Below are 12,965 nucleotides of genomic sequence, written 5' to 3' on the forward strand. Positions count from 1 at the left end.
CATAGAACTTTGTGGGGACAATGACACTCAATTGGTATCAGAGTAAGGACTCCTTTCAGACTAATGGTAAATAACGAAGGTATGGACCAAAATCCTATGGACGCTGATCCTAAGATTCGTTATCTTTTGGAAAGAATGAAAGCTTTTCATCGGGAGAGTTAGTTCACCATACAAGGATTGTAGGCAACCCTCGACCGTCTTGCAGATACGCTAATTCCGCTTCGAGCCAAGGCGATGCTCAACCGCTCATAATTGTTGTACGTTACAACCCCGATTTTCGTATAACACTACCAGTGGTGAATCGTAGGACTACCCCAGATTATTCGAGCTCTAGTGACAAGGACCTCGATGATGGCTTTGCCAGACGACTAGTCCATGGAGGCGATCGTCTAGATCGTGCTGAAAGAGACTATCGGGGTAAGGTTGAACTTCCTTGTTTTAATGGCTTATTACGTATGGAAGATTTCCTCGACTGGCTAGCCGAAGTAGAATGATATTTTGATTACATGGGCGTGTCAGGGCATGAAAGGGTGAAATTAGTGCTTCGGCATGGTGGGACCAATTATAACTTTCACGTGCTCAAGAGAACAAAGTGCCCATCCGATCCTAGTCACGAATGAGATGCCTTCTTCGATCACGATTCCTCCCTAATAATTATTCCAGCAATACCAAAATTGCCAACAGAGGAATCGAGCCATCACAGATTACATTGAAGAATTCCAGAGGTTGACAACGTGGAATGACCTATTAGAAACCGAATCCCAAAAGGTAGCACGATTTATAGGTGGATTACGATTGACGATTCAGGACCGAGTTCGAATGCACTCATGCACTCGGTCGGGACCATGGATGAAGCAGTTCAGTTGGCAGGGAGGGCAGAAACGCAGCTTGCAAGAGTCCTTACTCGGCCTTACCCTTCAACTTGGCCCCCATGACGAGTCCCTCGTAGGATCCAATGCTGGCACGAGGGAAAGAACCAGTAAGAGGACGTTCTTAACCTCCTGCAAACGCAAACTGTGGCACGGTGAGTGGCCCATCTAGGCCTCAACGTGTAGCACCCACAACAACGGGCCCAAGTAAGATTCCAAATCCTTATTATCAGTCAAAGCCGAACAGTTGTTACTGTTATGGCTAACCAGGTCAATAATCAAACACCTGCCCTCAAAATCTCGCAGCCTCCTTGACCATTGCTGAAGGGGGCATTGAAGGTGATATAGCAGAAGAAGACCCTAACTTTGATGAAGATCAATAAGCCATTGAGAAAGGAGCTGGTAACGAAAAATAGATGATCGGGGATCATGGTGAATCCTTAGTCATGAGGCAATTACTGTACACACCACGAAAGGAGTTACATCCAATGTTGTCAAACCGCATATGCAATTTTGTGCAATTGGATATGCTTGTGCCATACGTGATCGCACAATCACATATGCGGTCGCATTTTATTTTATTTTTTGAAAAAAAAACAAAAAAACAAGGAGAAAAATTGAAAAAAATGTAGAAAAATATAAGAACTTAGGAGAAGCTTCCCCAAGTCAATAGATAACTAATATAGTAATTTTACATATATAAAATTAGTTTGTGACTTGTTAGAAAAATGAATGAAGTACATCAAATTCAACATTCAACAATATAGTTAATTAACAGAATAATCAATAAGTTATTTATTGTACAAATACAATTTTGAATTTACATCTTAATGTTGATTATTTATACATTATAACACTAAAACTACTTACAAGTTACAATTTACAACTTAGTTACACTAACACTAAGTTACATTCAATAATATATTTACACAACTTATAGTTACAAAGTTACACTACTTAGGAAAGTTTGATTTTTTTTTTTTTTGCAAAAATAAAAAATAAACAAATAAAATAATGTGCCAACAGTTGGCAGATATGCGATCGCATACATCGCATATGCGATTGCATATCCTCACACATTTGGCATATGCGATTGCATATGCACTGCAATGGCATATGCGATATGCATATGGTAATTCGCATATGCGGTCGCATTTAACAACCAGAAGAAGAAGAAGTGTAAAAAAAAAAAAAAAACAAATAGAAGAAGAAGAAAAAGAAAGGATCCATAGTACAAAAATTAACTCTAGTGATGCAAACTAGCTGCAATTTATCGTGCTGATGCTGATTTTTCATGTATGGAACAATGGTGTCCGAAAATACTGTTTGGACTCAAAGGAAGTAAGACTTCAGGTCCGTTTGTTGAAACTTATTTTCAGCACTTAATACTGAAATAGGCCTTTTTAAGTGAATTTTCCTAATTTAGATGGTTTGATAAATTTTAAAACTTAAGTGCTTAACTTTGGATTTTCACTAAATGGCTTGCACAGTACATTTCTCGTACTAAATAGTATCATGCATTGTTCCCACCCACACTAAACGGGCAGTAAAAAAGAAAAAGTGTTAAAAAAAAATAAAAATATTTTAAGCTTTCACTCTTTGACTTAATACTTAACATGGAATGCAGTAAATCATTTCAAGTTAAAATATTTTTCTAAATGACAACTCTACCCTTTTCGTAGTTCCCTGTTCAAGCTTTCTGTTCTAAATCACTAAATGTGTAACTACTAAGTTGACATAGCAAAGTTCTCGGGGCCATCATGATGTATGTATCATATCTACTGCATCCATCCTTTTTGTCACATTATTTTTAGGGCATGAACCAAAAAATAGGCAAACCCGAAGCCCAAATGGACTGCACCACAAAAAGTTGTGGGGACAATGATTCCCACCATTGAAACCTTCGTAAGACCACCATGATGTTTTTTAGCCGTCCAACCTGTTCATAAGGTCACACAAATCAGGATGAAGGGAAAGCACGAATATCAGCTTGATCCAAAACTTTGGTGGCCCCAAGAAGTTTTGGATTGTACGTAGGTGTTCAATCTCCACCAGTTTCTGTGATGTTGTCCACTCAAACTTTGGGTCTGCCACATTTTTGGGCTCATGACCTAAATTAATATTAAAAAAATATATAAACGGTGTGGATCTAGCACATATAACACAGTGGGGCCCACAGAACTTTGTCACATCAACAAGGTAACCGCTAGGTGCTGTGTTCTGTTAGGCAATCCCGTGGTCTGAATGCCGATTTCCTACCAAAACCTTTACAAGTTATTGCAGAGGAAAGCTAAGTGGGATCAACGGTGATCTTTGGGAGAAATCCACTCGGTCCATCCATTTTGCTAAATCATTTTAAGTCATGAGACAGAAAATGAGGCTAATCCAAAACTTAAGTGGGCCGCACAATAGGAAATAGTGGATTGGGAAATGCCTACCACTGACACCTCCCTGGGTCCACCACAATTTTTATATGGCATTTATACTGTTCATAAGGTCATTCATAATAGGATGAACTGAAAACCCAAAAATATTAGCTTGATTTAAAACTTCTCTAGCCTCACGAATGTTTCTACTGTGTATGTTCAATCCTCAGTGTTTCCTCTCATGCAGCTCACTTGAACTTTGGATTGCACCATTTTTCCTCTCACATGTCTTAAAATGATCCGGAAAAATGCATGGACAGGGTGAATTTCTCACAACATCACCGTAGGCCTCACCCAACTTCCCGTTGCAGTAACTTCATACGAGAGGCTTTCCCACAAAATTCGGGCGAGACATCTAAGAAATCGGAGATTTTTTAGGTGATTTTTCATTATTCTCTGCAGTGTGGCCCACCTAATGGTTGGATCTATCTGATTTTTGGCCATTATCGTGTCATGCACTTATTTATTTCCCATCAAAACATTAATTAGGAAGATCTGACCATTATCTAAAATCAAATCATTTCTACTTAAAAATAAAGAAGAAGAAGAAGAAAAAGAAAGGAAGGAAGATGTACACAGCCGTAGTCTCTGTTTCACGGCTTTCAGAAGCAATTTGGTTTCTGTTCACAATAAATTAGATAAAACTTAAAAGTCGATGTGCGTTTGTTGCACAAATATCGTGATATTTTTTATTGTGCAAAATCTCATGAAATTTTACAATATTGGTGCAGCCAAACAGGTATTAAAAAAGAAAAGAAGAGAAAAAAAAAACAAATAGAAGAAAACAGGTTACAGCATACCAAAATTCTCTCTTATGATGCTGATGATGATTTTTCTGTTTGGAACGATGGTGCCCTGAAATTTCTTGCTGGGTGCAAAGCAAGTGTGCTGATGATGAATTTTTTGTTTGGAACGATAGTGCCATGAAATTTCTTGCTGGGTAGCTAGAAATCTACTTTGGATTCTAGGGGTAACTTTGTTGACTTACTGGGTGCAAAGCAAATCTACTTTGGATTCCAGGGAAACTTTGGTGACTCATTTGGTTAGTCCCAACAGGCCCATGTCGGTACATTGCATTCAGAGATAGGCACGGGATGAGTCGACTCGGCAAACTCGACTCGCCCGACTCGTTTGGATCCAACTTAATTCGAAATGAGTAGGTGAGTCGATCTGATTCGAGTTGACATTGTCTAATCCGAACTCAAACCGAGTGGAGTTCCAGTCACCCGGTAACTTTACTCGACCGGATTCGAAATCCTACTCAATATTGACTTAACTCAATTCAAAACTCGGCTTGTACATATAATTTTTTTATAATAAAAAAACTTAGACATAACATTTCAGATATGAGATGTTGTGTGGTTGATGGAGAGGTTGCAATTCTGACAAGGTTTTGAGTTGTTATTTCAGCCCGTGGATACCCGCTGCGCCTGACCCAGCTCGGTACTTGTAACCGGGTCAGACTCGGTCTAGATTAGTCCAGGCCAGACCCGACTCGAATCGGGTCAGGCATGCTGGACTCGGTACCGAGTCAGGTCGAGTTCGGGTCAGGCCTATTTCAAAACCGAATCAAGTCGGGACAGCACTAACTCGGTCCAACTAGACTCGATGCGCGGCTCTAATTGCATTCTTGGTCGTTCATACCATCCAAACCTATATATCTCCCTACATGACGTGGAGTGCGCTTGGTCATGATATGGATTCCAACCTGTCCATCAAATGTTTCACCTAAAAAAACCTCAATTCCCAAAACCAGCTCCATCCAGAACTCAGGTGAGCCATAGCACATGGCACATTTGGGAAGGAATATCCACCATTAATTAGAATGGGATCCTATTATGTTGTATATATAAAATCTAGCTAGAACGTTCAGACCCTTAGGTCAGGCCAGAGGATGAGTCTGCCAGGAGGCTGTCTTGCGATTTACGTGTGCCCTGTTCAATTCAACTGTGGCTGTTCTCTCCTAGCTTGTTTCCTTTACTGTAGGTCACTTCTGTTTGGATCGTTATAAATATTTGGCCTTAGGTGTTTATTGAGATGACGCCTCTAATATGGGTTGGACCGTCCAAATACATCATGTGGGCTCCACTTATAGCCGGTACCGGAAAAATAATATAGTGTGGTTTTCTTGGATTCACTAAAAGATAAATTATGGAAACATGGCTTCTAATAAAATTAATATTTTCCTCACTTCACATGTGCCAATGCACCACATGTTCAAAATAGACTCCCATCTATCTTAAAGCACCGTACGACAGTGTACCAAGTGCAGTGCAACAAGTGCAAATGTGCCACCACCATCTTTGATTGCCCTACATGTTAATATATCCAGCGTTTCAATATGTTGCATGATGTCATCATCTTTAAGTGCTCCCATCTACGACATGTGCTACCAACTAATCTATAAGCACCTCATGTGTCTATATGTCGAATATGGATCCTATATTTGTCACAAACAGGAGATTTCTATTTATTGCAATGTGATTGGGCTGCATTATCAACACTTTTAATGTAGCAGTGCTGACTACATTAGTGATGATGTGGACCATTCACAATGTAGGAAAATAAGAATTTTCTATATGTAGAAAGCAGAGGATCCGGATTCCTATTTGTTACATACTCTAATGCACCTTGTCTTGTGAAAAATGTGTCATGGACAGGTTTTAAGTCAAAATAACCTTGTGATATAATATGGTCATGGCATTAGCTTCTTATTTCATGAATTAAGGTTTTTTTAGCCCTACGGGTACTTTTTCATTTTTTTTGCTATACCTGTTCCTTGTAAGATGTTAAAACTTGTTTTCAGAGGGGGAAAGGTTTTTTTGAAAAAAAGAGGCATGGGCCCTATCAAAAATAAGGATTCGACCTCTCTTTGGCTTATTTGATACATTCATTTTAATCAGACAATCATGAGCCCATGAAAAGGTTTTTCTATATGAAGATGTTTGTGGCCCATAACTACACTAATATTAGAGCTGGGCATCGGTCCTGGTCGGACCGAATTCGGCCCAACCCGGTCAGATCCGAAATTCTAATGGGTTGACCCGAAATCGATCCGATTCGAGACCGAGTTCAGGTCACTTGACTCGAACAGATCCGATGCTTGAATTATTTGACCCGATCCAAGTCTGACTCGGTGAGGCAAACCGAGTTGGATCGGGTTGGACACTATTCGGATCATTTCATATGGTGTGGTCCACTTCAATCTTTAATGTATCATAATTTTTTGTTCAACACCTAAATTGATATGTCAAAAAGGATGAACGGCTTAGATAACATATATACATCAAGGTGGCCCCCACATGACTATAAAAAATTTGTATCAATGCCTATTGCATGTGTTGTCGTATCGGGCAAGTTATGTCCCATCAGGCAGGCTACTGAAGTAACGTTACCAAGTTCTGTGGGCCCCACTACACTGTATGTGTTATATCCACACCGTCCATCAATTTTGAGATATCATTTTAGGGCATGAGCCAAATAATGATGTAGATAAAAATTTGTGATAGACCACATCACAGAAAAAAGTGGGGAGAATGATTCCCACCGTTGAAACTATCCTAAGGCCCTCCGTAATGTTTATTTGAAATCCAACCTCTTCAAAAGTTGAAAAATAAAGAAATAAGGGAAAACACAAATACCAGGTTGATCTAAAACTTTTGTAGCCTTTAAAAGTTTTTAATGGTGGGCGTCTCTGTCCATGGAACTTTCTATGTTGGGGTCCACTGGAGCTTTGGATTTCATTCATTCTTTGGATATTGCCTTGAAATGATCTCTCCAAATGGATGGAAGGTTGGATACAAAACATACATCATGGTGGGGCCCAAGTAACTTGGTTAAGCCACTTTAATATATACTCTCACAACCTACCATGTTGACTTGCAAAGCAAGTAAACAGCTGTTGCCCGCCTGTTGACTTGCCGTGCAAGTAACTCTCATATGTGAGTGAACTTTGTTGGGGTCCACCGTGAATGCATGTGGTGTATCCACGCCGTCCATTTGTTTTTTCAAATTATTTTAGCTGTTGAACCCAAAATTGATGAATATTCAAAGCTCAAGTGGACCACACCATAAGAAAAAGTAAAAATATTGATTTTTTACTCCGGATCTGGCTGGATCGGAACGGTCCGGATCGATTCGGATCCGGTTTTCGAATCGGAACGGTTCGGATTAACCACAATCCGATCTTGATCTGAAAACTAGTCGGATCTAAATGATCCTACCCGATCCTACCCGATCCAGGCCGTCGGTTCGGTTCGGAACGGGTCAGATCGGGTCAGATCGGGTCGGATCCACCGGATCGAGTCAAAAATGCCCACCTCTAACTAATATTGTGCATTAATTTTGAACTGTTTCCTTCAATGTAGTCCATCTGTGATGAGTTTTACCTTGAAACTTAGGCCAAAAATATAAAATTAAAACCCCTTACACTAGATGGGTTGGATTTACTTCACGACAATTTAGTGGGCTCCACGTAAAATGTGGATGAGTTCAAAACAAGTGGCATTGCCGCACGATGGCCATTTGGTTGTTTCCTTCTTCAATTCTCGATTCTTTCACGAGAGGGAAGGAAGCCGTGAAAGGGATATGATGATATTTTTTGGTTCCCTTCTTTCTTCTTTTTTCCTTGATTCCTTGTGTTTTTTTTTTTTTTTTTTTTTTTTTTTTTTTTTTTTTTTTTAAATTTTTATGAATGGTGAGAGTCTGTGAAAGGGAAGACGATATGGATATAACACATGCATCGTGGCGGGGTCCATAGAGCTTGGTGACGTCACTTCAATAGTGATTTAGCTACTGACCTTCTCAGCATCCAATCCGCGCATGGTTCGGTGATGCGGTGTTAGAGGGAAATGGATTAGCTACTCCCCCTGCCACTAGCCCAGTGGCTGATGGTCGATGCTCTGTGGGCCCCACCATGATGTATGTGTTTCATCCATTCCGTTCATCCATTTTTACAAATAATTTTAGGGCTTGTTCCAAAAAAAAGAAAAAAAAGGATATAAATCTCAGGTGGACCACACCACAGGAAAAAATATTGATTGGACATCCACAATTAAAATTCTCCTAAGGCCCACTGTACTGTTTATTTGACATCTAATCTGTTGATTAGTTCATACAAGCCCAGATGAAGGGAAAAAACAAAGATCAGCTTGATCCAAAACTTTTATGGCCCTTGAAAGGTTTTTAATGGTTAATGCTCATTCAACATTGTTTCCTTTAATGTGGTCCACTTGAGATTGTGATATATCTAATTTTTGGTCTGTTAAGATAAAATGATATGAAAAAATAGATGGTCGGCATGGATGAAATACATACATCATAGTGGGGCTCACAGAGATGACCACCAACCATTGGCTGGTGGCAGGGGGAGTAGCCAATCCGTCCCCTGATACCTGCCAATGGCTGATGGTCGGTGCTCTATGGGAACCCACATGATGTATGTGTTTCATCCATGCTATCCATCTATTTTTTAGATCATTTTACGGTATTAGAGCAAAAATGAGGACATACCAATCCCAAGTGGACCACATTACAGGAAACGGTGTTGAATGAATGTCGACCATTAAAAACTTTTTAAGGGCCATGAAAGTTTTGGATCAAGCTGATCTTTTTTTAAAACCTCCATCTGGGTCTGTACGACCTAATAAACAGTTTGGGTATCAAAAAAGCAGTACAGTGGGCCTTAGGAGGATTTTAATGGTAGATATCCAATCACTTTTTTTTTTTCCATGGTGTGGTCTACCTGAGATTTATATCCTCTCATTTTTTGGATAAAGCCCTAAATTGATCTTTAAAAATGGATCAATGGAATGGATGAAACGCATACATCATGGTGGGTCCCACAGAGAACCAGCCACCAGACAAGGGGATGGTGGCAGGGGGAGTAGCCAATCCGTTCCCGTGTTGGAGGTGGTGTTCATATATATTAATTATCCACGAGAGAAATGCGGAATGATTCGCGCATGCAACACGCTGCTCATGAGCTCAATCAATGCAATTTAGGGGAAGCGAATTTCCTATGCATGAGAAATCCTGTAGAAATCCACTCTAATCATCGGTTTAGAAAGTTCAAAATAGGATAAATTCCCAAAAATTAGAAATATCCAAAAATCAGGTGGACCACATGACAGCAAATAATGAGAATGAAAATGCCCACCTTTGAAACCTTCCTGGAGCCTATCGTAATGTTTATATATCATCTAAGCAGTTCAAAAGGTTATTTTGACACTGGGATGATATTGGCATACTCTTAAACTCTTGTGGCCCCGCGCAGGTTTCAATGGTGGGTGTTCAAACCCTACTGTTTCTTGTAATTGGCACGTATTAGTCTTTAATCTGCCTCATTTTTTTGGGCTTCTGTCATATTGTGAGCTTGGAAACTGATGAACGGAGTAGATTTCTCACAGACATCTTGGTGAGCCCCATTTAGCTAGGGGGAGCGGGAATTCGGGTCTACCTCAGGGTGGGGACATTGCTGGGACACTGAGCACGTGATCCAACCTGGAATTAAGGCCTTTCGGTGATAACCTTTCTTTGGTGCATACAAAAATATCAAAATAATATCCTATTGACTGGTGCTGATTTTTGGTCCCATGGCCTAACATTAGAAAGTGCAACTGATGGATTGATGGAGTGGATTTTACATGTGCAGCATGGTGGGTCCAATCCAGCTTGGTTGTTCACACACGTGTGGGACCCCTCTCCTCCCTTTAAAAATTCATTTTAGGGTGTTTTTGTAAAATCCCAACCCCCCTCCACTCCATATTCTCTCTCAAACCCCTCAAATCTTTGTTCCTCTCTAATCCATTACACTAAACCCATCTTCAAGCTTCAAATCTTCTTCTTTCATCATCACTACCTTCCTATTTCTCTTTCCAAGTGAGTCAAACCCCACTAACTTTTTCAATCCCTCTCAAATCTTCTTCCATACCTTCCAAACACCACATTTTCCTTCATTTTTCACACCATCTCCCTCTTTCCTTCCCATTTGAGTACACAAACCCACTTGTGTGTCTCAAAACTCCAAGACCCACCAACCCATCCTATTCCCAACGGCTTTCTTTGAAGTGGTCACCGCCATCTTCTCCATCTCTACACTCTTGTCTCTCATGACGAGGAAAAGAGCGGCCCCGGATGAAGCCGGGCCAAGCCAACCACGTCATCCTGCGAGGAGGGCGGACGCCGAAGCAAGTACTGGTGCCAAGCATGAACGGAGGTCTAAGCGGGACCTCGATCCTCAGATCTCGTTGGAAAGATTCCTACTGCCAAACATCGACCTGGGTAAGTTCCACAATTGCAGGGTCGTATTTGAGGCACATGTTGATGAGAAAATGTTTGGGACGTATCCAGTCATCGACTTCCTCCTAGACCATGGGTGGGGTCCCATATTGGAGTGAAAAGTTCCTGCTAGTGCAAAAACTATGCGCACCTTTTATGCCCTTATTCAGAATCCGATATATAAGCCTCTCCAGTTTTCTATCCCTTTGGGAAGACAGGAGAACACAATTGGTGTGGATGAGATTGCTTGTGTCATGGGTGTTGAGAAGGGATTGGTGCATGCTAACGAAAAGGATTGCACTAGTAAGCGGGAGAAGAGACTCCACACACGATTCCTCTGTGGCTAGCTCGAGCATTGGAGGTGGGGGACTGGCCTCGCTTCAACTAAGATGTCAAATGACTTCCGTCTATTCCACAACATATGCATGTATAACGTGTATCCGAATCAAGTAACCGCACCGAGTGCATGAGGTTCATGGTGGACTTCTTGTTTCGAGTTGGAAAAGGAGACAAAGTATGTTTGTCCACTCTCATCCTGACGCAGATAATTAAAGCGGCAAGGTCCAATAGGGAAAGCACCACGCTGCCATTCGGCCGACTGATTTGCAAGATCGCCCGCCACTACAACTTCCAACTCCATATGGATGACGTCGCCCCAATCCATATTACCAATGCAGGCACTCTTGACAATATGGGGATTGGCAAAAGGCAACGCCAAAGCCGCCTTGGGGACCAGAGTCACGATATCGAGGAGGAAAGTGATGAGATCGAGGAAAGCGAGGATGAGGAACAAAGTGGCTAGGAAGAAGAAGGAAGTGGTGAGGATGGCGATGGAGATGGCAACAGTGGTGAGGAGGAAGGGCAAGAAGAGGAAGAAGTGGAGGCCCAAGGCCTTGATGTGGCCTCTCCTCCTGCTATGCATGAGCGTGACAGTGATCGGGCTACATCAGAAGCCCGCTGGGCTAGAATCGAGGAGGGCCAAGCCGCCCTGCGACAAGAGGTCGGGCAGGTCCGGGCCGAACTTGGAGAGACCCGAGCCAAGCTTGAAGAGAACGAGGTCTTCATGAAATGGAAATTCAAGAAGGTGTCTCGCACCTTGAGGGCTATCCTGTGCTGTGTACAGGATAAGGGTGCATTTCCACCATCACCGAATTCTGACGATTAGTCGTGCATGTAGTCGTCTTTTATTTTGCTTTATTTGCTTGTTTCTATGTGTAGCCTCGATAGGCTTAGTAGTGTGGTAGTTTGGTTGTATGTTTTAGTGTTTGAAGCCTTAATTGTATTAGCTCACATGCATCTTCTGTGATGATTCATGTAACGCTGTATCTCATGTATTATGACAATTTTGGTAAATGAAATGTATGAAGTTCCTTTAAGCTGTGTGTGAATGTTGTGTAGTTGAGTTTGTGAGCAAGCTGAATCTGACCTAGGTTGCACCCAATGTTGTATATAGGGAATGCCACCTAAGGCCACATGGAGTACGGCACGTCTCACTCTTGTAGATTTGATTGACGGGGCACCTCCCATGAGCGATAGCCATACGGACCCTATTTTGGGCCCGACTCACGATACTATGCCGGATTCGCAGCCGACTACTGGCTCCACTAATGGGCTTGCACCTGTTGCACCATCAGTTCCTGAGCAGAACCGTGCGTCTACCTCGATGCCTTACGTGCCTCAGTCTGCTCCTCTTACTGATAGGTTGGAGCAAATGATACTACTGATGCAGCAGCAGTAACAGTTTTTGGCCACCATCGCAGGGGTCTTTGCCAAGAGCATGGATGTGTTTCCACCTACACCTCTTATGTAGCCTGCGGGCAATATGAGCGCTAGTGGCCTGTTTGAGCGATTTTAGCGCTTTCGCCCTCCTACCTTTGCAGGTACTCGCAGACCCAAGGAGGCTGAGTATTGGCTTGATCGCATCTTTAAGATGTTGAAGCCGCTGCACTGCACTGAGGCAGAGTAGGTGGAACTGGTCACCTATATATTTTAGAAGGAGGCCAACTTCTGGTGGGACAGTGTCCTCCGGACCACTACTGCCAGATACGTGTGGACGTGGGAGCCTTTCGAGACCCGTTTTCATGAGAAATACTTTCCTCTCATGTATCGACATGAGAAGGAGAGTAAGTTCCTTCACCTCCATCAGGTAGGGATGTCTGTTGCTGAGTACAAGAATAGATTTACGGAGCTGGCTAGGTATGCTCCGTTGATATTAGCCGATCAGCCGATGCGAATACAGCAGTTTTCAGAGGGCCTGCGACCCGAGATACGCTTGAAGATGTGCTACGCTAGCATATCTACCTATGCTAAGCTGGTGGGTATGTCTTTACGAGTGGAGCAGGATGGGGATAGATTGTCCCACATGCGCATGCTTATGGTTCCTAGGCCGCGA

The 12,965-nt window shown here is 42.0% G+C and overlaps 1 protein-coding gene across 1 annotated transcript in view; it reads right to left on the bottom strand.

The window, feature by feature from the left end:
- The window catches only part of LOC131249749 (probable disease resistance protein At5g63020), a 29,518-nt gene extending 18,023 nt beyond the window's left edge, over positions 1–11,495 (bottom strand). The window contains exon 1 of the mRNA XM_058250514.1: positions 11,153–11,495. Within this exon, the coding sequence (XP_058106497.1) occupies positions 11,153–11,495 (343 nt within the window). The remainder of the gene's footprint in view (positions 1–11,152) is intronic.
- Positions 11,496–12,965: the final 1,470 nt, after the last annotated feature.

This window comes from Magnolia sinica, chromosome 6, assembly GCF_029962835.1.
Source record: "Magnolia sinica isolate HGM2019 chromosome 6, MsV1, whole genome shotgun sequence".
Lineage (NCBI taxonomy): Eukaryota > Viridiplantae > Streptophyta > Magnoliopsida > Magnoliales > Magnoliaceae > Magnolia > Magnolia sinica.